Genomic DNA, 23,595 nt, shown 5'->3' with positions numbered 1-23,595 from the left:
ACAGGGGTTCATGGGCGTCCGGGTGATTTGCCCCACTTCCAAACGTTGAAAAATATTTGGATAAAATTACCTTCGTGAGTTGCCCCACTAATAAAATGTTGAAAAAAAAATCTACGTTGGACCAAAAAAATGTTAATTGTGAAGCTGATGTTTTAGATTTTAAAATCTTCTTTTCTTCATGCCCCGTATATTTGATCATATTTGTTTGCCCAAAATATTCTAGTCACTCGATGTATACCCTGTCCCTCATCTTCATCAAGCACCCCCATATCAACCATCACGTTGCAATGAATTTAGGTCCTAAAATTGATAGAGAAAATGATGATGTCGGAGAGGAGGAGAATGTAGAATTGCGGCTTGGATTCAAAATAAGAGTTATGACTTATGAGTGACATTTTGTAGGTAAATTCCACGAGATGAAGTCTACCAAAACCTTATTTTAATGAAGCAAACATTTTGCCTCGTTTTATTGAATAAGCATGAGATAACCATATGTACAAGATTGTCAAACTGAAAATCTGAAAACAAAATGACTACTTTCATGACAGAGATTGCATCAGATGCTTTGCCCCGCGAAATTCCAGATGGTTGCCTCCGCCTGAGCCCTGAATCCTTGTAGCGATGACAAAAAGCGGGGTAGAGACATTGCGAAAGACCGTGACATTTCGTTTATTCCGGATTTTTCAAGAGGCCAGCATTACAAGTGAGGCATACGACTTTCACCAATGCCCCCAGAGATTAAGCACAGAGTACCACCGTTCGTTGATGGGTGGAACCCGCCCCATAGGTCAACATCGAGCTCTATGAGACCAAGCTAGGACTTGATAAAGTTCTAGTTACAAACATTTAGAAAGTATATGTGCAACAGACTCTGTCTCCTCATGCACAATTGCCAAATGCCACATTTCTTTCATCCCATCCATTGAAGCTGGTCGGCAATTACGAACGAGGAGGGAAAATTTGCACCTTAGAGGATTCTAGTTTTTCTAGATAAGCGAATGCAAGATCGTCACCGTGGTTCCAGCAAAACTGTTTGATGTATGCTCAAATTGCCGAGCAAAATTCTGAGGATTGTCGTCGGGAGTTTTTTCATCCTAAAACCTGCTCCCCCCATTAGTAAAATATAAGATTTTCTAGTTTTATCCCACTTTAAACTTTTTAAAGGTTAATAATTTCTTTTAGAAAAATCTAATAATATCTACGACTCTAAATTAGTTTTATTAAATCATAATATATATTTTCAAAGTATAGTTATTTGATATTGTAGATGTTAGTATATCTTTTTAGAGTTGTCAAATTTTAAGAAGTTTGATTTAAGATAAAATTACAACATCTTACATTTAGAAATGGAGTAGTATTAGCTGGTCCTCTATGCTCAAATCTGGCGCCGTATATCCACGCAAAACCACATGTACATTACCGAAGTAGAGAGAACTGGCGACTGTGGCTTGTACGAATAGAACCGTAAGGGCTCAGGGTAAATAATCTGATCGAGATTTCAGAATATCTCGCAGTTACTTTTTCAGCGAAGGAACCCCTAAAACCGAGAAGGCCCTTCTAATACGCAGCTCCGAAACGAACCCCGCGGCTCTCCTCCGTCCTTCCCCAGACCATCTCGCCCGCCGCCTTCGCCACGCGCCTCCGCGGATCCCACCATCGCCATGGAGGACGACGACGAGTTCGGCGACCTCTACACCGATATCATCCTGCCCACATCCGAGCCCACCAAGCCGCCGGCGGCCGAAACCCTAGCCCAAGCTGCTCCGGCCCGAAACCCTAATTCTGCGCCAGCTCCCGCCTCGACCGCAGCCGCGGACGACGACGACGACGACGACTGGCTTCTAGGAGGGAGTGACCCCGTTGCCGGGGTCGACCCGACCGCCGACTGGGTCGACGAAGACGAAGATGTCGGCGCTCCTCCCGCGAAGCGTGAGGTTGATGCGAAGCCGTCCGCGGCCGCGGAGGAGTCCGATCCGCTCATGGGAGGTGGCGTAGGCGGCCCCGGGGCGGCTATCCCGGGGCTTTCGTCGACGGCGGCAGCCGGTGCCGCTGGGAGCGAGGACTGGGATAGCGACAGCGAGGACGACCTCCAGATCGTACTCAACGAGACGGACGGACGCCGGCGGCTCGGGGAAGACGAGGGCGACGATGAGGATGGCGAGGACCTCGTCATCGTCGCTGATGGCCCTCACATCCCTGGCATGGAAGAGCAGGAGTGGGGTGAGGACGCGACGGCAGCTGGGCCCGATGGGGAGAGAAAAGAGGGCGGAGAGTCTGGGAAGACGGTGCCAGTGCCTGGTGGGAGGATCGGGTACAGTGGCGGCGGCCAGGGGTTCCACCCGCAGCATCATTCCATGTTCAAGGTCAGTTATTTGGGCCAAGAAGCCGTACGATGCGCTCGGGCCACCCCCACAGAGGGAGACGGCGTAAACCTGGTTGCAACTCACTATGCATTGCGTTGCACTGTGTAAATTCCTTATCAAATTTAGTTTTGACCTTAGATTCTTTTACATTCCTGCTTACTATCCGACAGTGTAAACTGTAAATGCAGTTTATATAACATATAAAGGAAAAAAGAAGTGGAATTATTTTACATTTACCATTCCATGTTCCCGCATAGCAACTTTGAAGTTTGAGCCTTCTTAATGTTTGATCTTTGCACTGTTGATGAAAATTGGTCACTGAGTTCCAAGCAGATGCTTCATATCGTATGCTTTTGTGATGCGGATGTAGCCAGCCAATTTGAGGGACACAACGATCATTTCATGCTAGGAGATAACGAGAAGGAGTGCAGCTAGTCCAATCGAAAAGTATACCACTTTTGCCTATTAAGAGACAAGGCACACATTAGTTGAATATAACGTACCTCAAAGAGCAGTCACTATGTCATGCCTAAGCTTGCACATTAAGCCTAATCTTCAGGCTGTGTCCTAAAAATATAATTGCTCTGGACGTACCTACTTGGTACTCCTTGGTCATACGCACTCAGATCATAATCTCCCTAACTTTAGGTTTCACATAGTCCAAGTTAATTTTTTTTTTTAAGCTCGACAGCAGAACTCAGGCAAATTTGCAATCAGCGCCTGATGGCCGCCTTTTCCTCCTCCTGCAAACGGAATATCGACTCTACTTCTGGTGGGAGAATGAGTTTAACAATCCTCTACGGGCTCTCTTAAAATTAATGGCCATCGGAGAGCGCTTAGACCCCGTGTGGTTACAGAACTGTAAGAAGACTTGGATGATTCAAGCACAGTTGTAACTATTGTGTGTGATGCTACTTTATCGGCACATTGCATCACCGGGGAATTTTGTTCCATGGATATCTGGCTGCATATAACTGCATATAAATCTCAAGGCCACATCATTTAATTACGTATGAATAACATATGCATTTTTAGATCATAGGTATTTTAGTTGTCTATTAGGAAACAATATGCTTTAACTTTTTCTTTTTTGAAAGCTTGTGTTTCTACAGTATCTACATGAGATTAGGTTTTACGCAAGTTAATGACAATTCTTTGCATCATTATATGTGCTGTTATATTGAAATCTCAAATTGCCAATCAAGCAATCTCTTGCGTGGGGGTAAAAACTGTTTTTTGTGCCACGCCACAATTGTATAATGATTTCAAAATATTACAACGGACAGCATGACTATCTCAATTGAGTACTGATAGCGTCTGTAATTTTTTCTCATCAATTGGATGATGTTTATCATGTTGCCTATATAATCATTTCTTATTCATCATCTGTTCTCATGACTTATGTCTTGGCAAATGGATTATATCAAGTGCTTAAAAAGTTGTTATTTGGGAAATGAGCCGTTCTCGTTCACCTTTCTTTACTTGTTAAGTTCTCTTCCTTTGTTTATTTTGATGATCTTTGTCTCCCTTCTGCAGTATGTACGACCTGGTGCTGCGCCTGGTGCTCCACTCACTGGGGCTCCTAGCGCTCCTGGCCAGTTCCGTCCAACTGGACCTCCGGGCCCTTTTCCTGGTCGAGGAAGAGGTGACTGGAGACCTGGTGCTGGTAGGGGCATGAATAAAGGTTTCAATTCAGGCTATGGAATGTCTCCATGGGGTGGTTCAGGTCGTGGTTTTGGCGGTGGACTAGATTTCACACTTCCTCCTCACAAGTAAGTGACATGCTAATAACATAGTTATATCCGCAGATCCATTTATCCTTGCTGGAAAGACTCTTGCAGTCCCAAGCGTACCCTCTCTTATTGGCTGACCCATTTTTAGCATAAGTTCTGCATTAGTTACGAATAATGATCATAGATTATCTTGGGTGTACTTAAAACTACAAAAATAATAATACATTTATTCTGTCATGGGCTAAGCCTTTTGTTGCACACTTATTTTCTGTTCGTTTAGAAATAGGTTCAATTGAAATATCATGTATTTGTGCAATCATGGTACAATTGGAATATATCTGGCAATTGGTAGTTGGTACTCTCTACCCAAAAATACAAGGGCAAATCATAATATGAGAAATACAAAAATAGAAGGACAACTTGATCCTTGAGCTCTCCCATCACACTTCCCAATGTCCTTGTTACTCGTTGTCAAATTGATTCTTGATTGCACCTCTACTCAGTGTTGCATTGTGGTTGTCCTAGTGGGAATTTACTCGGGAATAAAACATAGATTTCAACGCCCTTCCTGGAAAATGTTTCCTTGGTTTCCACAAAAGTCAAACTTGTCCTTGTTTTTTTTTATGGAGGGAGTAGTAAATTGAACTTTGGACCAGGTATTTTTGCTAGCTGCCCTTTGGACCAGGTTAGGTCAGTTTAGCAAAAAAACTGACTGGTTGAGCCTTACCTACAGTAGTTTTGCACTTTGGCCAGCATGGACGCCTATTATTGCAACATGCTCTGGCAAGTGGCAAACTTTGTGCACTTAGGAAACTCAACTTGATGCATGAAAAATTTGGGACTGGGTGGATTGTGTGGTGGCTTCTAGGCATAAATCAATAATTGTTTTTTCTTTGAGAGGATGAATCAATCATTGTTGGTATGCCTTCTGTTGTTAGTTCAGTTACATTTGGACAACAGTTCTATTTTATTCCCATTATCATTGTTCTTCTTCTAAAGAAATTTATTTGGCTCAGGGCAATTTTTGATGTCGACATCGATACCACATTTGAGGAGAAGCCATGGAAATACCCTGGTGCTGATATTTCAGACTACTTTAATTTTGGGATTGACGAAGAGAAGTGGAAAGACTATTGCAAGCAACTGGTCAGTCCTTGTTTAACATTTGGTACCAATATCTTTTTGTTCCTTCGTAAACTATTAGTTTATTTTTCACTAGGATCAATTACGATTGGAGTCAACGATGCAATCTCGAATAAGGGTGTATGAGAGTGGGCGCTCAGAACAGGTTTGTTGTAACCCCATTTCCTGAAACATCAATCCTATGGAAGCTGTGCAATTGTTGGTCAACAGCATTTATTGGTTTCATTCAGGACTATGATCCAGATTTGCCACCGGAGCTAGCTGCTGCGACTGGTCATCACGACATTTCTGCTGATAATCGTAATAAAGTAGACAATGGGCATACAGATTTCAGTGCCCAAGGGAGAGTTCCTACAAGCATGCGACCGGCAATGGTATAAAGCTCCCTCTCCGTCTTGTGTACATCTGTTTTGTTCACATTTTTAATCTTCAATGCCGTGATGAATTTTCCCATGCATGGTTTTAAAAAAATTATCTGGATCATTAACTGTGTACACACCCTGTTTTACACTTATACATGCGCCACACAACGATGTCAACACATGGGATCTTTCAGTACTCATGTGACCTTCGGCTATCCATTCTGTAGTTTGGAGCTATCTTTCTTTTGAACTACTAAAATAATTAGTCCTTATTGCAAAAGCAGAGTGTCGGTCTGTTACTGTTCATTATTCATACAGACAGTATTTTTCTCTCTCCAGATGACTGGCAGGCCTATACAAGTTGAAACTGGTTATGGGGAACGGTTTCCGTCTGCTGATACACGTTTGCCTCGAATGCGTGAATCTGATTCTGTTATAGAGGTAAGCTGTTATCTTGATCTAGCATATGTTAAAACTGTTCTCTCTTGGAGCAAATTGTACTGTCTGTACTGTATGTCAGTTGATCACTTTCTTATGCTCTTCTAAGCATTGCGTTGCTTTTTAGATCGTGTGCCAGGTGCCATCGGATGATCCAATTGCCGATAGTTCAGCGGATCAGTCTGAGAAGGATTCTCAAGGAGGTAATAAGAAAGCCAATGGTGTTGAAGAGAGCAGGCCATATACATCAGAGAAGAATTCCTCTTCTGGAAAGTCAGATCATACCAGAAGGTTACCTGTTTCATCTGAAGGTGATATGCTCGCAGCAGATGCCCAGGGCCGTTCCCCACCAAACTACAAAACAAGGGGTTCCCCTTCTCGTGGAGCAAGGTATGCTGTATATACGAACTCATAAGCTGACCAGATATCTTGTTAATTGTGACTAAATTATTTAGGCGGCGTTTGACCTTGTGTTAGATTATGATTACCCTGTTTCCTTCATATACTTTTACAAATTTATCATTTGGGTTTCCATTGTTGTCAGTGGTTAGAATCCCTTTTGGAATGACACCTGTCAAGATAACAACTGACAGAAACTACATATCTGTTCCCCAACATAAGTGGAGAAAAAACTTCACAAGGCATAGATAACCTGTTTTGGGAAGCGAGATATCTGATCTCACAACATAGGATGCTTGTGAGGAATGTTTTCTTTTCTTTTCTTTTCTCCTTAGCCACATACTCCCTCCGTTCCAAAACACAGCTCATATAGATTTGTGCACTTGGACCAAGGCAGCTCTCTTTTCTAGTGCCTGACCACTCATATTGGATTAATAGTAAATGGATGTGAGTAGTTATTGTCCGGGTGCGGGTACCAAGAGAAAAATGAGGTCTGTTGTGGAACAAATGAGAAAAATCTATATGAGTTGTGTTTTGGAATGGAGGGAGTAATAATCAAAGGATGGCTATGGCATATAGCTGTTACAGAACTTCCAGATGGATTTGCTGAATCGTCTGTTTTTCTCTCTTGCAAGTTAGATTATCTTGTTTGACAAACATGACATCAACTTTTTTAACAGCTATTTTCCACATCAGATTATAGAATAAGTTCACTATGTTCAGCAACCGCAAACTGAGCTTTAGTCTATGATTCTGTGTGCCCACATCGATGTTAATTCAATGAAAAGATCACCATACGTCCCATGTTCATTATACTTGACTATCTTATTGCCAAGATGTTCTCACCTACAGAACCAAGTAGCCAGCAATTCATGCCACAATGATAACCCCTCTTCCACTATTCACATGCACAGTTAGATCTAACTCATGGATTGTCATTCCATGTTGTGATAGTCCGTATTGCGTTTAGATATACAAATCCTGCATTATCATGTTAGTTTCTTCCCAACTTGAAGGGGAATGCTCAGGTTGCAGGTTCTGGAGAATGGGGATCTTCAAATAATTTCACTTTTCCTTGTTTTTTTTTTCTGTACCTATGCGTATTTCTTGTATATTTTCTAATTGTTTTATTTATCCTGTTTTGCACCTACTTTCTCCAAGTGCTTGTTTTTTGTCAAAATTGTATTTCTAATGCTCACCCTCATTTTTTTTCCTTTAAAGGTCATCGAAAGGAAGCTCTATGGGTGCAAACCCTAGGCAAGAAACTGAAAGCCTCAATGAAGTACCTCGCCAAACAACATCCTCAAAGAGGCGCCGTGATTCCCAGAGAGAGAAAAACCCTGTTGATGACTCAGAAACTAAGGATGGCTCTGAAGGATCACCTGCTGTTGGTGATGAAACAGCAGATAAGCTGAGCACAGATCAGTTTGCTGATAATGATGATAAGCTTGCATTGGTTGATAGTGCTGAAGTGGATGGTGATGATGCTATCTCAGAACCTCGTACAGCTAGCGAGACAAATGAGGGAGATAAGTTGTCTCATTCTTATAAAAAGCAGAAACTAATTTCTAGGGTTGAGCAGCCGCCTGTACTCAACAGTAGTGATCAGGATGAATTGAGGACAGTCAATAGTGAAAATAGTAGAGGGAGGTCTGGTAGCAGCAAAGATAATCAGAAACGCCTCGAGTCTGGTGAAGAAGTTCTGCAAGATAGGCTGTCCAGGCGAGTAAATGATGTAAGAAGGCATCATGGTGGAGAAGATCGTGATTCCCGTCGAAAGGATGAGTACACTCGAGACGTCAAAGCAGACATAGAAAGGACACATTTGGCCTCTAGAGGTAGGGAGGATATCCATCATCCTCATGTGAACAGAGACCGGGACATACGTGGTAAAAGTAATGATAGGGTAAGAGAGCCAGAAACTTGGCAGAGGAGAGAAGACAACATTCACAATAGAAGAGGTAAAGAGGAAGATTTGAGGCTCGACTACAATGCTGATGTTGGTGCAAGACATAGAAATAAGGCGAGGAATGACAGGGATGAAGATCCACATTCAAGAAAATGGTTGGATGATGGTGACTGGAGGGGCTCTAGACAGAGAGAGCGTGGTGATATGGTTTTGAATCGTCGTGAAAGTTTGGATGATCCTCACATCAAGAGGAAGAAGGATGAAGAGAACATGCGGAGAATAAAATCCGAGAATGAAGATACAGTACATGCTTATAGAGGAAGGGATGACCCGAACAAAAGAAAGAGAGAGCGGGATGATGTACTTGATCAGAAAAGAAGAGATGACAGTGTTAGGATGCGGGAGAAGGCTGATGATCGTAGTTATGCCAAGAACAAAGAGGACAACTGGCGGCAGAGGGAAAAGGAGGACAGGCAGAGGCCTAAGCATGAAAACACACTGATCCTTCAGAGAGAAGAAGGAAGAGGAACTGGTCGGGGTGGACGGATTATGGATGACAAACCTGTCAGTGCTGGCAGGAAGAAGGATGAATCAAGGTCTACATTATTAAACAAAGAAACCCAAGAGCGCAGCAAACAAAATGAGTCTGGGAGGAGAGGTCAAGGCGCAGAAGAAAATAACATGCTGAATAAAGGACGTTCTGATGTACGTCCACGTGATGACAATTCCAATAATAGTGAAAGGAACTCCAGGCAAGAAAAAATAAATAAGACTCATGACAATAATCGTCTATCCAGCAGTTCTGATGCTCGCCATGCAAGTAGGGATAGGTACAGGGAGAGCACAAGAAAGGGCAGAGGTTCTGAGCCTAATGAGCAAGATCTTCACAGATCTAGCAAGAGAAGGCGTGACGACCATGACAGCCATCGTAGTGGGAAGGTATGAAACTTTTGTTGAAAGTAACTTTTGAAAGGCATAGGCACTAGAGAAATTCAGGTGATTGACTACCTAGTCAACAGAAAAGTGGCAATGAGAGTTTGAGACAGCTAACTTGAAAACGGGTTATTGTCTCTTATTTTGTTTGAAGCTATGCAGATTTTATACTTTCTTACAAAAGTATTGAGGTATAATATGTGCTTATGATAGGATGTATACTTGATAGCACATCATTTAGGGCTTTTAATTCAATGCTGTGTGGTTCTTGTTCCAAACTAAATTGCGTTGCATACTTTGATGACAAGCTGGTATGTCCTCTATGTCATCTGGCCAGTCGTTGAATTTGTTTATATAACTCTTTTGCTGATTGTTCTTATTCTTGTGCCGAAGATGTTAGACATCTTACGTCCAAGTACCTCTCTTATTATTAGTTTCGACAAGTTGAATATTGTCAGATTTGTTTCTATGTTTATATTACCGCCTGAATGCCCACACAATTCACTCAATGGATCCTAAATAAATCACTGTCAACGCGTCACATAGCATCAGTGAGTGGTCCTGCAGTTGAATAGTAGATCAACGCGAGGGTTTACTAGTGTTTACCATTTGGATTAGCAAAACAACTATTTAAGAACTAACCCTATAAAAGATAGATTCCCCCCACCCCCTGTGGGACATCAAGGCAGATTGCCAAGCAGAAACACTACACAAGATGCGTGTATTTGCATTTTACTAGTAATTATGTACGTGCAATGCATGTGTCAATTAATACATGAAAAAGTACTGGTGAGATTTTTTTTTCCCAAATGATCATGATTTTAAATAACTGGGATTAGTTTGTACTTAACTGAGGGTTTCCATAATTGATTGAAAGCTTTCCAAACTAATCGCAATGTGAAACTAATGGAATATATTAGTAATTAATTTGGTTTCCATAATCGATGGGTCAGGGTGCTGGGTATATCAGTGAATTTGGTGGGTAATTAAAACATGTTGTGCGGCATACATCATTGAGACATCGTGGGATGTTGGATTTAGCTGGTTGGATGGCTGAGATCTTTTGGATCCGCCACAACTCGTACTTTTGATATTAGTATAGATATAGATATAGATGCACTTTACATTCATTATTTTCCCAACATTCCAATACTCATCTTACAAGTAGGTTTGGTGGGAAGTGGGAACAAACATAGAGGAAGAAAAGGTGGAGAAACGGGTTTTTTTATACTCTGTACATTAATACCAGTTTGATGCAATCGTACACTGTGGATGACATTCATCATCCATGGTTGTGACTATCAACTGTGTCACCGGTTGATGGAGTGAGGCGGTGTTGGTCATTAGGCATGAGAGATGACCACTACCAGTTCGTATTAGGGGAGCAAATGACAATCATTGGATCAGGTGGAGGATAGCAATTACCAAGAGCCTATGGCTATAGGCTCAAGCTTCAGTTTAATGTTGACGTGACCGACCAAGATTATAGGGTGGTCAGATATCGAGGAAGGGACCAGTTACTTGAATAGAAATAGCACAGTGATCTGGTATACAATTGTGAGTTTGTGACCAGAGTGCTCGGAACAGGTTGACCATGGGAGTGAGGCAAGAACCTGCACGGAGGGGGAGGGGGGGGGGGGGGTATGCACAAGATATTTTCAAATTATTATGACAGATCTTAATTATTACTGCACAATTCAATACTTCCTCCTATCCATAAAGGTGTCGCCCAATTTGTACTAAGTGGGGGACACTTTTTATGGATCGGAGGGAGTAATTAGTTGTGAAATAATTAGTTGCTGACCAGAATCTTTACCCTTTCAGGGTACAAACACAGACCATTTGAGACACCCATTATAGTGTTTGCTGGTTCTGTGCTCCATCTGCCACTGCTGAATGTTTACTTGTTCATTGCTTGTGAATCGTGATGCATTTAGATCTTGTTGTCTGGCTGCAAATTAGCACACACATTTAATGATTTACGATTAGCCACTTGAAACTTGACATAAAATTCAATTGGCGTACGTTTTCAATGTTTGTGGATCACTTCATGATTTGCTTCAATACTTATCATGTGTGCCAAGACTGCTGCTTATGTCATTGAAATTCTTTAGAGAACATTCTTATGGGGGAACTCTAGTAGCTCTAGTTATTTAATACTAGTATGTTTGGTTTTTAATGCATGTAGTACCATGTTTAAGAAGTAAGAATCGCTGTATCAGTGGTAGAATTATGGCCCTGTATTCATGTGGACACTTGTTTGTATTGATTGTGCTTACTCATCTGTAACACTTTGATCTCTTATAATGAGAACTGTTAAACCTTGAAACTCTTGAAATGAACAAGCATACTTTTCTGCGAAGAGGCAAACTTAATGAGCATATCATTTTTTAGATGGAATTTACTGCTTGGCGGGCGTATGTTTTTAGATATTACTTAAATCTTTGGATTATTCGCTCCTCAACACAAATGGAAATAAAACTTTGTATAGGTTGAGATGAAAGGAGTGAGGGAGCAAGAAAATGGTAGGGATCAGGCCGCATCATCCAAGATGAGCAAGAATCCTCAACGACATGATTCATTTGTCAAACAAGGGGAAGAAGATGCCATGTCAGATGATGAGAACACTGAGGATTCAAGAAGGGGTCGATCTAAGTTGGAGCGATGGACAAGCCACAAAGAGATTGATTACAGTAATATTGATAATGAGACCACACATACATTTCCCTCCATCAAAGCTGATGCCCAAGTCCCAACTGCTGATGTGTCAGGTAAATCTGATATTCCTGCTGTAGTTGGCAACTCGGACCTCAAGAGCAGTGGTGATAATGGTCAAGCATCTGAAAAGACGGCTGAGGAGCGTGACCGACATCTAGACACAGTCGAGAGGCTCAAGAGAAGAAGTGAACGCTTCAAACTTCCTATGCCTGGCGAGAAGGAGCCACCCCAGAGCAAAAAGGCAGATACTGAAGTGCAGACTCCCCAGAACGAATCTCCTGCTGCTGGTATTGAAGTGAAGCCAGAGCGACCAGCTCGCAAGAGGAGGTGGACTGGGAGTTGATTGGAAGTTGGAATCGTATCTTCATCTGAAGACGTCGATGCATATCTTGTGGCCGATGGTCACACCTCACTCTATGCCTTTCATGTTACAACTGAAAGTTGAATTGATGTATGATTTTTACTGTGTAACTTATATACCTGTATGTGTAACCATACATACATGTTCATTTGTGGCTGGGGACCAGACACTGTATATTTTTTTCATTCCTTCCCCCTCTTAGGATTCTGGCCCCAGTGTGGCACTGGTGCCATCGAACTCCAGATAGCAATGAGGTTTACGCGGGGGACTGAGGAGCAGTCCCCTTTGGAGTTTCCGCAGTTCAGCTGGCTGCTACTCCGACAACAAATCTCTGGGTTCAGAAGGAGCTACATTTTTGAAGAAGTGCCAGATGCTTAAATATGAACTTCCACCGACTTGGAAACATTGGATTTTGTATGGTTCTTAATGGGTGTTACTTCAAAGTTACGACGGTTGCTATGTGATGTTGGCCGCAGAAGCAACCGATCGACTTCCTGTTTATGAATGCCAGGTGATTTGAGGATCAAGAGCTGCAGATCTCAAGTGTTATGAGTTATGAAAACTGATGTGTATGTTTACTTACCACTTATGTGTACATTATGAGAACTGGCACGCACAAGATGAGATGCGGCAAGATAGCTTGTAGGGTAAAGCTGCGTGCTTTACTGGATGTTTTGGACAGAGCAATAATATATACCTGTAGGCAGTGCTAGTAGGTAAAAGGGGGATGAATTGTTTGTTGAGGTGGTTAGGAATGTACATGTACTTAGTTCCTCACAAATTTTGCTTATTTATACTGGGATTAAGGTGGCAGTCTGTAACACGATTGAATATTTGCACTTGTGCCTCAGATGTCCTGGAAGTTTGCACGCTGAAATCGAACTGCTGGACGCCTGAACTCTGAAGCATGAAATCGAACTACTGGACGTCTGTCTGAACTCTGAAACACTTCACGAAACGCATCCCAGCAATGAAAATAGCAGCTCGCGGAGTGGGAGAGAACCATCAGCCCCTGCAAGCTTTACTGGTAGCTTCCTTGTGATCTTGGGCTCTGTAGCCCCGGGAAGTAACGAGGGACGGAGCCGGGGCAGCCTGGGTCATGCATGGTTCGGCCTTGTGCCTTCCAGCGTTGGCGTGCAGTGCCTTGCTGTGGCAAAGGCATGGCGTGCCCTGCCCTCATATATCCACCATCCATTTAGATCAAACGGCCAGCAACCATTCACAACGCACGAGAGTCATCTCCACCCACAACGAAGCGTAGCAGAGAAACAAGATCACACTGGCTATCGGGCCACTCTGCAGCCGCCGCCGCCACCGTGGGGCAGGGAAGGGAGTGAGCTCCGGCGACAGGCGCCTCCGATGAGATCCTCCGCTTCACCCCCACTCCGACGGGCTCTCCAGCTGCTGCGGGAAGAGGTGGGACCCCCCGAGCCGTGCTGGTAGCATCTCATAGGTAAGTTCTGGTGGCGTGCCACGGAGAAAACAGCCCCCCCGTCCACCTTCGGTTGCTTCCTTTGCCAGATATCCCCCTTCGCCCCCCACCTTCAGACGGCTCACTTCACCGGAGAAAACTGCAGGCTTAGCAGAAGTGCGGAACAGGGACAGAACAGGCTTAGCAAATGTGCAATCTTGTTTGAAATCATCTCATTTGTCATGTACTTGTCAATAACACCAGGACACACTTCATCAATTGATCCGACAGAATTTAATGGTGTCAAGCTGCGACAAGAAACAAAGACATGTTTATGCCATCAAAAACTGAACCACTGTGTTAAACACAGTGATAGGTTATACAAGCAAGGATAAAATATACAAGCAAGAACAGAACACTTCTATAGGTCTGAACAATTGAAATTTTGAAGCACTAGACACTGAAATCTGTTATTGAGTCTCTACACCATCATGTTATACACAAGTAAAAGTTGAACACTTGATCGCATTTCACTCATGAAGCTCCAAATTTGCTCCGTCAGAGATTGTTGCCATCCTTCTTCTCCACTCAAATATTGTAAAATTGCACAACATAGCACCCGACCAACAAGAATTACTGTCAATTAGGACAACACGTACACCATTCAATTGCACAACACATTACAACAATCAGTAAGACTCCAACAGCCATGGGACTAGGGGCGGACAGTCCTGCCCGGAGGAGGTCGAGGCGGGGTCGGAGGAGACGGGAGGAGCTGGGAGAGGCGGTGCGGAAGAGGCCGGTGGATTGGTGGTGGAGGAGCCAGGGGCGGCCAACGGAGCTTACTCTGCTCCCCTCCAGCGGCGGCGACCTGCAATTTCGCACGGGATGCTCTTTCTTACGCATGACTATTTCCTCGGTTGGGCTCGTGTAGGCTGGTACCGATGCCTCCATGGACTACTAGCCGTCCGATCTAATTAGACGGTAGATGAGAGGCCGCAGGGCACGCAGTGCCTTCACCACGGCAGGGCACTGGATCCGGATCCGCGCTGGCCTCCCACGAGGCCGCCGCAGCCTACCTCTCCCCACGCTTCGTCCACCGCAAATAATTGGGCACCCTCCATTTTTTTCCTCTTCCCCCGCATTCTAGTTGGCCTTGAACCACCGCGGCGCGTGCCGGTGGCGGAAGGACACGAGCAGCGGATCGCTTAATTCGGATGAAAATCGCTACCGGGATGGCGCGATGCACACATAAAACAGGGGCGCACGCCCCCAGTCTTTTGGCCCTCTTCTCCCACGGGTTTGCGAGTGCAGACACGGGAACGGAACGCACATGCCACGAGTCCCCACCTTCCAAACCCGAGACGGAGTCCAAAGATAGCCCACCGGTTTCCTCCCAATAAAAACCTCGGCACGCCGAACCACCCGCCCACCGCATACAATCGCCTCTGCCGCGCCGGATAAATAACCCCCGGAAGCGAGGGCGTCGAACCAGCATCTGGTTCCTTCCGCGATCAGCCGAAGCAAAGCGTGTCAGAATTCAGGTAGATAGCAACTACTCCTAGGCGAGGCGATGGCCCCGAGCGCGTCGATGCTGTTCCTCAGCTACCACCAGCTCCACCACTGCCCGGCGGCGGCGCCGGCGCACGAGGATGGCGGCGCCGGCGGTGGCGTCCGGTTGGGATTCAGCAATGTGTTCCTCTCCTCCCTTGCCGCCCTGGCGCCGCTGCCGCGACGGGAGGCCGCGGTGGCGAAGGAGGCCGTGGGCGGAGAGAGGGGGCAGAGAGCGCGTGTCGCCGACGACAGCGAGGAGGCCGCCGCGCTGGAACGCAAGTTCGACGAGGCGCTGCGGCTCAGCTGCTGGTCGTCTTGAAAGCATCTTCCGCCTCGTGGTCGTGTACCTGCTGTACGTAGCTTTGGGCTCTTGGCCGTGTAAATCAGCAAGAAGAGATGGCATGTGCCGATTGATACCCGAGGCAGGACGTGTAGATAAAACGAAAAAATGTTAACTGCGGAGTACTCCGTACTACTCGGAATTGGTAAATTTGGTGTAGCAATGTATATATGCGAATTTTTCTTTTCCTTTTTGGAATCTCGGTATGACTTCGGTTCTTGGAAAGTGGATGCTAATGGAAGTTCAGAATCGAGTTTTGGATAGTATCGATTTCCAGTTTCTTTCCTAAAGAATGCTTGAAACGTGAAAAAGAAATGGCGAAATTTACATCTCTTACGATGTATCGTTACTTTTTCTTAGACGGCATCTTGTCAATGGACAAAGACAAACTGCATTCTGCTTATCTGCCGGCCTGCAGGTTGCGACCAGCTGCACTTTGGCATGGCGACCCGCCAAACCTCAACCACACCTATCTGCACCCATCGTGTCACCATGTTGTTCACACACGTGTCCACTTTCACTTCTTAATCTCTCTGTATTTTTGGCTAATTCCTGACACCCACGTTCTTTCTCTTCCGTTTCTCTCTCGTCTCTCTCTGTTCTCTATTCTCTTTCCTCCCCTTCTTTCTTCGTCCAGCAAGAGCCCAGGGAGACCGACTCCGTTGCTGCGGCGCTCGCGGCCCCTCCTCCTCCATCCCGCCCCGTCCGGCACGGGACAGGCTCCCGCCGAGCTGCTGCTCCCCGTAATGCTGCTCTATGTGCCGCGAGGTGCTGGTCCGCGAGCTTCTGCTCCCCATGCTGCGAGCCGCTGCTCCGCGTGCCGGGACGCCGTGGCCGCTGCTACTCCCGGTGCTCGGCCACCACTTCGTGCTCTCCCTCGCCAGGCCCCGCGTCCTCCTCGTCCCTTTTGGATTTTCTGGTGTAAATTTGATGTATGTACTACTATTTCGGATGAGTACATGGGATGAGTACATGATGTACCTAGCCGGTACTTGCATTTTTCTTGTTCACGTCTATTTGGTATTTTGTACTTGCTTTGCCTGCTAGCTAGCTGAAACTTATAAGTTTGTAGTTTGCTGCGTATTTCTTTTTTTCTATGTATTTCTGTTGTGGATCGATGTACTCGCATCACAAATTGATAAGGTATTTATCATATTTGTGATGTAATTTTTGAGTACCATCATGTACCATGGATACATGACGAGGTACTAATTTTTTATGAATGTTTGAGCTGTGATATTTTTCTGGTCCATGATGTACAATTATGAGTTGATGTACACACTATTTACACATGAGGTATTAAATTTTGATGAATGGTACATGACGAGATACTATGATTTGATGAATGTTTGTGTTTTTATTTCCCGGTACATGACCTACAATTATGAGTTGATGAACTTTGATTTGAGTACCATCACGTACAACTAAGTATTGAAGAGGTACTCGTCTTCTTTTGGTAGATGTTCATTCTGTGATTTGAGTACCGTCATGTACTCTCGTTAGTACCGATAGGTACATTAAGAAACGATCAATGTACCTTCATTTGTTGTACATCTACCGTGACTCGCTAAAATATGTACCGATGAGTAAATTATTTCAACTTTCAAAATTTGAGACAAAAGAAGAGAGGAGAAAGAGAAGCAAAAAAAATACAAAAAGTTGGTAGTGGTCAAGTCTAAAAGGGAAAGAAAGTCTGACACAAAAGCATTAATAAGCCTGCCACAAATACTACATATTTGTTAATCATTTTTCTCTAATACTCTCTCTCTCTCTCTCTGAAATGTGTGGTTCCTACGGTTGGGGTAGATGACGTGGCTGCCAGCCACGGCTTTGATGGTGACCCCCTCTCCGGGCCGTCGATCGCTTTTGTTTTGCTAGATCGCAACATAGTGACATTAGTCGGGGAGAGCAGCAGGCTGCCATGGGCCCAGGCTATAGTCCTAGAGACGGAGCAGAGAGCAAATCTCCACATAACTTGCACATTTTTCTTGTAGAAAATTTAAAAAATAGTACTACTCCGATTTTGAACTAAAACCACGACAACAATTTAGGATCGGAGAGAGCAGATGTCTAATTTTTTCCCATAGGAATAGCAGATGTATAATTGATTGACTTGGATTTATTTTATCTCAGTTGATGTGTATTTTGTAAATTATAAGCTTTGAAGTTTTAGTTCGAACTTAACTGATTTTTTCAAGAAATTTATCTAATTACACGTTCTGTGAAAGTTCCAACTTATTTGGATACATATTTCGATTTATTCTGACCGCGTAATCTGGAATGGACAGAAGGCATAAGTTACATGAGGAAAGTCACTCAATCGTCTTAACTCTGAATCGGGAGAAATTGAACTCGCGCTCAACACACCGCTCTGATCCAGCGACCCCCCTCTCTGGCGTTTCCTCCTCCGACGGACCATTTACGCAACACCACGCCTCCTCCACTCTGACGATAACAGGGTCTCGTCAACCTCAACCGTGGCTACGGCATGAGTTCACAATCGGATCCGGGCGCTTGTTGTTCTCCTGCTCTGCTCCTTAAAGCATCAGTCGTGTCCAGCACTTCATGAACATGCGCGAAAGACAATTATTTTTTGAGGTATGTCAAATTAATATCCATACACATAACATTTAATATTTATTTTATGGTTACAACAATGTATTTTGATTTATATGTTTATCAGTTTTTAATAATTTTTATGACATTGTATTTTTCAATATTTAATATTTGAATAGGTGAATTTGTATTGATTTTGGAAATCAATTTATTATTTACGAGGGCTCATAAGAAGGCGGTTACGGAGCAACGGCAAATATATAGTTATATTATTTTTTTGTAAATGTCTTACAAAAAACTGCATACATGTTTATGATGATCTTGTGCTACGTATTTTTGGTAATCTAATGTTTTATATAAGGCTATAACAAATAGATGTAGATTGTCAACTCAAGTTTTTATAATTGTTAATATATAGTTTTTTTTAGAAACATCTCCATAGTTAAACACCAAAGAGATCAAATAGATATGCGACATAGCAAACGAGACTCTTATCAAAAAAGATATTGTTACATTAAATAGTATAAAAGTCAGGACAGGCCAGCCGGATGCCCCACCTGTGCCGTGACTGGGCTTCAACCTCAGGCCCTCGGGCCGGGCCGGCACGAACCGTTTATCTATTTTTCTTTCTTTAGGATTAATATATTTGACCTATTTTTTTTTTGACAATACATTTGACCTATTAACCTGTTCAATTCTGTCTCAACCCAACTCATTTTTACATTTGGCCACTCAACCAGTTTTGGCCCAAATCTCTCTTTTATTTTTATTTTTTTTCTACCTTGGCCTGAGGGGCCTTGCTGGGCCTGTTGGCCACCTATAGTTTGGCCCATCCGGGTGCCGAGCGCCCCAGCCCCCCTCGCTCCGTCGCTCATCTTGCTCCTCGCGCGAGCGCCGCCACCCCTCCCTCCCCATCCCGCTCCCGGGCGCCGCAGACCCCTCTCATGAAGGTGGGTGATCAGACGAGCTCTGACACTCTCCGTTTCTTTGGATGGAGCTGTGTGTGTGCTCCGAGCACCGGCTATTCCATTCGCGGCTCTGGGTGTTTCTCTGGCGTGCCGGCCAACTGTTCGACGTAATGCTTCACTGGGTGTCTATTTCAGATTGCGGTGGAGGGTTGCATGCACGGTGAGCTGGACAAGGTCTACGACACGTTGCGTAAGCTCGAGGAGGCCGAGGGCGTCAAGATCGACCTCCTCATCTGCTGCGGCGATTTCCAGGTGGGCATACTGCAGTCCGCTCTGCTCACACTCGCTTGATTCTCTGTTTCTACCTTCAAAACATGGCATGTTTTACAAATTGGGCCGACTAATGTGGGCAAATATTAATGTTGTTTTGCGTCCTGTTTACTTAGTTGCCATCCGCCATACTCGCACCTGCGTGGGGCTGTTTGGTTGGTTGTTTATTTGAATCTGATCATCAGGACCATTTACTAAGTGTACTATATAGCCTTATGGCTTCTCAAGGCTCTGTAATTGAATGCTGCAGCCTGCCATATTTGCGTTAGTGGATCCTTTCTTAGGGCATCATGTGTCTCTTACATGTGTTTAGTGACTAGTGAGTCATATCTGGCTCCATTCTCTGGAGTCTGTGCAAGTTAATGTTCTCATGGCTATTCTTAAATGTTCGACGATATTCACTGTAGATGTTAATATATCTTTTGTTTTGACATTGCACGGTTGCACCTTTTCATGCAGGCTGTTAGGAATGAGAGTGATTTGCAGTGTGTTAATGTCCCAGATAAGTTCCGTACCATGAACTCATTTTGGAAGTACTACTCAGGGCAAGCAGTTGCTCCTTATCCAACCATCTTTATTGGTGGAAATCATGAAGCTTCCAATTATTTATGGGAACTGTGAGTCTATCATTTATGCCTGATGCAATTTTCAGAATACAAATTCATGGTTTTGTTTTGCTCTGGGCCCTAAATATATTTTCACATTCACTTTGAGGCAAAATTACTAGAATTAGCACATAAAAAATTGGGAAATACTGAACTGCATTATTCTAAAGCTTTCCATAGCATTATACAAACTTCCGTCCTGAAAACAAATTCTAATCAGGATTCAGAAAACAACCTTTAATTCCACTTATCTGTGGAAGTGTGCTGTTCAATAGCCACTTACATAGTCATGCCTCCAGGCCCATGTAAACATTGAGGTGTAAAGGAATGGAATTAAAGGTTATTTTCTGAAACTAATGCTTTCTTTGTCTCAAACTGATATTCTTATTTATAATAGAAATTACAACCTCCGGCCATTGGATAGTCCGATGGATTGATTTACTCAATGTATTTGAGCATCACTATTCTGTTCAATGTTGATTTATTTTGTTTTACTTATTTACAAATGCAACGCCTGCTATTTTTATTGTGGTGTAATGACTATCAGGTACTATGGCGGATGGGCAGCCCCTAACATCTACTTTTTGGGGTTTGCTGGTGTTGTTAAGTTTGGGAATGTTCGAATTGGTGGACTGTCAGGAATACATAAGCAACAGCATTATTATTTAGGCAAGTTTACTTACTTTTGTTCTTGGCAAACTTTGGAGTTTGGAGATTTGTACTATTTTACTTTTGCATCTAGAAGACATTGTCTAGAGAGTGGAAAGGCTATTGAAGAAGGGTCCTAAATCACAACTATAAATGTCAGTACACTCTGATAGAGTATTCAGAACTTATTGATGCATATGCAGGGCATCATGAGAGGCCTCCATATGATCAAAGCAGTATACGATCAGTGTACCATGTGAGGCATTATGATGTTCTCAAGCTAATGCATGTGAAGGAGCCTCTAGATATATTCATGTCACATGACTGGCCTCTGGGCATTACTGAGTATGGAAACTGGCAGAATCTCATTCGGGACAAAAAGTTCTTCGAAGAAGAGGTAATACCGGGATTACTCTGTACTATGTGTTCGAGCCTTCGCAACAATTTTTTTCTCCCATAACTTCATATGCCTTTCACAACTGATCACCCACTAACCTTGTGATAATGCCTCAAGGGAGTGTTTTAACTTTTTTGTGCCATAATGCCACATTTTGAGGCAAAGCCATCAAATAATATAATTTAAAAATGGTGCCATTTTCATGGTGATTACTGTGGTGAAACAAATTCCAAGATCAGAACCCCCAAGTTCTACCAGCATATGTGATCATCAAACTGTTGTTTTTTTCCTTTCGTTAATTGGTATTGTGAAGGTGCACTAGGTAAACCGGTACAAGTTCATCCAAAATTTTAGATCAAAATGCTAATGCTCTTCTTACATTATTATGTTGGGTCACACCTATGGCCAACAAATGTATACCTATTTTCAAAGCCTTTTCCCAGGACACCATAACTCGTATGAAAGTGAGCTAGGTAAACCTGTACCAGTTCATCCAAAAATTTACATAAAGATGCTAATGTTCTTCTTACATTATCATGTTGAGTCACACCTATGGCCAACAAATGTATACCTATTTTGAAAGCCTTTTCCCAGGACACCAGAACTTGTGTATCATTTTGATGACCATGGTGATCTAACATGCATTGTGTATGATCAAAACCACACATGTTCATACTTACCCAGCACATGTCTCTCAGGATTGTATCATATCTAAATCTCATGCTATTGCTAATATTTTTTGGTCATTTCAGGTCAATAATAGAACACTAGGCAGCGAACCTGCAGCAAAATTACTGAACAAACTAAAACCACCATACTGGTTTTCAGCCCATCTTCATTGTAAGTTTCCAGCTATCATACAACATGGTGAGGATGGACCTACAACTAAGTTTCTCGCGCTTGATAAATGCCTTCCCGGACGGAATTTTTTGCAGGTACTCTTATTTCCTGTTTCAAGATCATCTGGATCACTACAAACTGCAAATAATTTTTGTTCACATTTGTTCTGAGGTCATGCCAATCCATTTAGGTAATAGACATTCCGTCCAATCCAGGACCATATGAGATCCAGTATGATGAAGAATGGCTTGCAATAACACGGAGATTCAATAGTGTTTTCCCCTTGACTTGGATGCGATTTACAATTCGGTTGGTGCAGAAAATGTTTTTGTTTGTTAACGTGTACGCAATATTCCAAAAATACTGAATGGTAAATCTGGAGTTATTCAATTGTTTTATCCTACAGGAATGAACAGCTTGACATTCAAGATGACCGGCAGTGGGTTAGGAGCAAGTTGAATGCTAGTGGAGCTAAGCCATTTGATTTTGTCCAGACTGCCCCACCTTTTGATCCTTCCAAGCCAGTTTCTAATCCCTCCTTAGCGGGTAAGCTCTAATATTAACAACAAGCTATAAATAGTATAAATTCTACTGTCAAAATGTTTCTTGAATCTCGAGTTGCCATACTGTTTTTTCCTTTAGTTTCATGGTACAGTACATTCCTTTCAACCCAGTTGCTTCTGTATTAAAAGTAGCACAAAAGTGTATGTTAATCCTAACATTTTCCTAATGGTTCTCTCTGATAAATATTTGAGAAGATTTCAATAACACCATTTGACATTTCGTTTGAATTTTATTTCCTTGTCAAACTTGTGAAATATGCTTTAAATGGTTCTCCTCTGTATGCACAGTTCATTGCAGGAATCCACAAACTGAGTCTTTTCTCCAGTTTCTAGAACTCCCATACCTGCTGGACTCATCTCATTCTGAGGGTATGTTTCTCGCTCTCTGATACTCTGCATACTCATGGCTGTAGCTCAATACCATTTGTGTTGACATTTAAGCACTAAATTTCACACATGCCAAGCCAAGAATTTGTATAGCTTTGGAGTTCTTGGCTTTGTACTAAGTTTTACTAAATCTGAGACACTTATTATGGATCGGAGGGTGTACTATTTATACATCTCAACGTGAATTTGATTTGTGATGACATGTGGTTCCTCATCTTTTGCCCGACAGGGTTGGATAGAAATGTATCAGGCTCTCAGGCAGGACATCCATTTGGCGATGACAGCATCGAGCTCCCTGATGAAGTTGAAGATGCAGACGATGATGAATGAAGGACTAAAGGTAGGACAAGTTGAAGATGCAGAAAATTCGCTGAGGTTTCACTAGGACAAGTTCGTTGCATCATCCCTGCCGCAGTGTTGTGATATCTTGATGGTGATGGTAGAGTAACTTGTAGTACTAGATTGTACGTTACATCTTCTCTCTCTCTCTCTCTCTGCGGGGAAGGTTGTAAGGTATCCTGACTCTTTCATTGTGTGTAGAACAAGGTTATGAAAACCAACTGGAGTTGCATGATATCACAATGCAGTTTTTGAAGACACAATGCGATCTTTTTTCTGTTGATGAATGTTTGGCACTTCGCAGCATCAAGTACTTCACGTTGTGCACCTTCTTTTCTTCAGAAAGTCATTTTTATGC

General features: G+C 43.2%; 3 protein-coding genes across 3 annotated transcripts; all 3 read left to right on the top strand.

The window, feature by feature from the left end:
* Window positions 1-1,554: 1,554 nt before the first annotated feature.
* On the top strand, window positions 1,555-13,200 carry LOC100837129 (FIP1[V]-like protein). Its single transcript, XM_003560372.3, has 9 exons — window positions 1,555-2,363; window positions 3,900-4,135; window positions 5,113-5,242; window positions 5,316-5,384; window positions 5,470-5,613; window positions 5,941-6,042; window positions 6,167-6,429; window positions 7,660-9,286; window positions 11,772-13,200. The coding sequence occupies exons 1-9, from the start codon at window positions 1,662-1,664 to the stop codon at window positions 12,339-12,341; spliced, it is 3,843 nt and encodes a 1,280-aa protein (XP_003560420.1). The 5' UTR covers window positions 1,555-1,661; the 3' UTR covers window positions 12,342-13,200.
* Window positions 13,201-15,222: 2,022 nt separating this feature from the next.
* Window positions 15,223-15,927, top strand: LOC104582523. The gene has a single exon (XM_010232349.3). The coding sequence runs from the start codon at window positions 15,344-15,346 to the stop codon at window positions 15,641-15,643; it is 300 nt and encodes a 99-aa protein (XP_010230651.1). The 5' UTR covers window positions 15,223-15,343; the 3' UTR covers window positions 15,644-15,927.
* A 3,083-nt stretch (window positions 15,928-19,010) lies between these two features.
* LOC100845942 (lariat debranching enzyme) lies at window positions 19,011-23,518 on the top strand. Its single transcript, XM_003559432.4, has 10 exons — window positions 19,011-19,170; window positions 19,324-19,440; window positions 19,918-20,075; window positions 20,611-20,732; window positions 20,915-21,108; window positions 21,861-22,043; window positions 22,139-22,257; window positions 22,355-22,494; window positions 22,800-22,880; window positions 23,128-23,518. Exons 1-10 carry the CDS (start codon window positions 19,165-19,167, stop codon window positions 23,226-23,228), a joined length of 1,221 nt encoding a protein of 406 aa, XP_003559480.1. The 5' UTR covers window positions 19,011-19,164; the 3' UTR covers window positions 23,229-23,518.
* The last annotated feature ends 77 nt before the right edge of the window (window positions 23,519-23,595 follow it).

The sequence above is a fragment of the Brachypodium distachyon genome, chromosome 1 (assembly GCF_000005505.3).
Source record: "Brachypodium distachyon strain Bd21 chromosome 1, Brachypodium_distachyon_v3.0, whole genome shotgun sequence".
Lineage (NCBI taxonomy): Eukaryota > Viridiplantae > Streptophyta > Magnoliopsida > Poales > Poaceae > Brachypodium > Brachypodium distachyon.
Note: the sequence above shows the minus strand (reverse complement) of the source record. Positions and strands in the feature narration are given on the sequence as shown.

What these genes read in the sequence shown, in the direction of transcription:
- LOC100845942 (XM_003559432.4), top strand. An exon ending in CCGGACGGAATTTTTTGCAG is followed by an intron (nt 22,044 to 22,138) that starts GTACTCTTATTT and finishes CAATCCATTTAG; the next exon opens with GTAATAGACATTCCGTCCAA. An exon ending in TTCTAATCCCTCCTTAGCGG is followed by an intron (nt 22,495 to 22,799) that starts GTAAGCTCTAAT and finishes CTGTATGCACAG; the next exon opens with TTCATTGCAGGAATCCACAA.
- LOC100837129 (XM_003560372.3), top strand. Translation starts at nt 1,662, where the DNA reads ATGGAGGACGACGACGAGTTCGGCGACCTCTACACCGATATCATCCTG. An exon ending in AGCATCATTCCATGTTCAAG is followed by an intron (nt 2,364 to 3,899) that starts GTCAGTTATTTG and finishes TCCCTTCTGCAG; the next exon opens with TATGTACGACCTGGTGCTGC. An exon ending in ACAGCCATCGTAGTGGGAAG is followed by an intron (nt 9,287 to 11,771) that starts GTATGAAACTTT and finishes AACTTTGTATAG; the next exon opens with GTTGAGATGAAAGGAGTGAG.
- LOC104582523 (XM_010232349.3), top strand. Translation starts at nt 15,344, where the DNA reads ATGGCCCCGAGCGCGTCGATGCTGTTCCTCAGCTACCACCAGCTCCAC.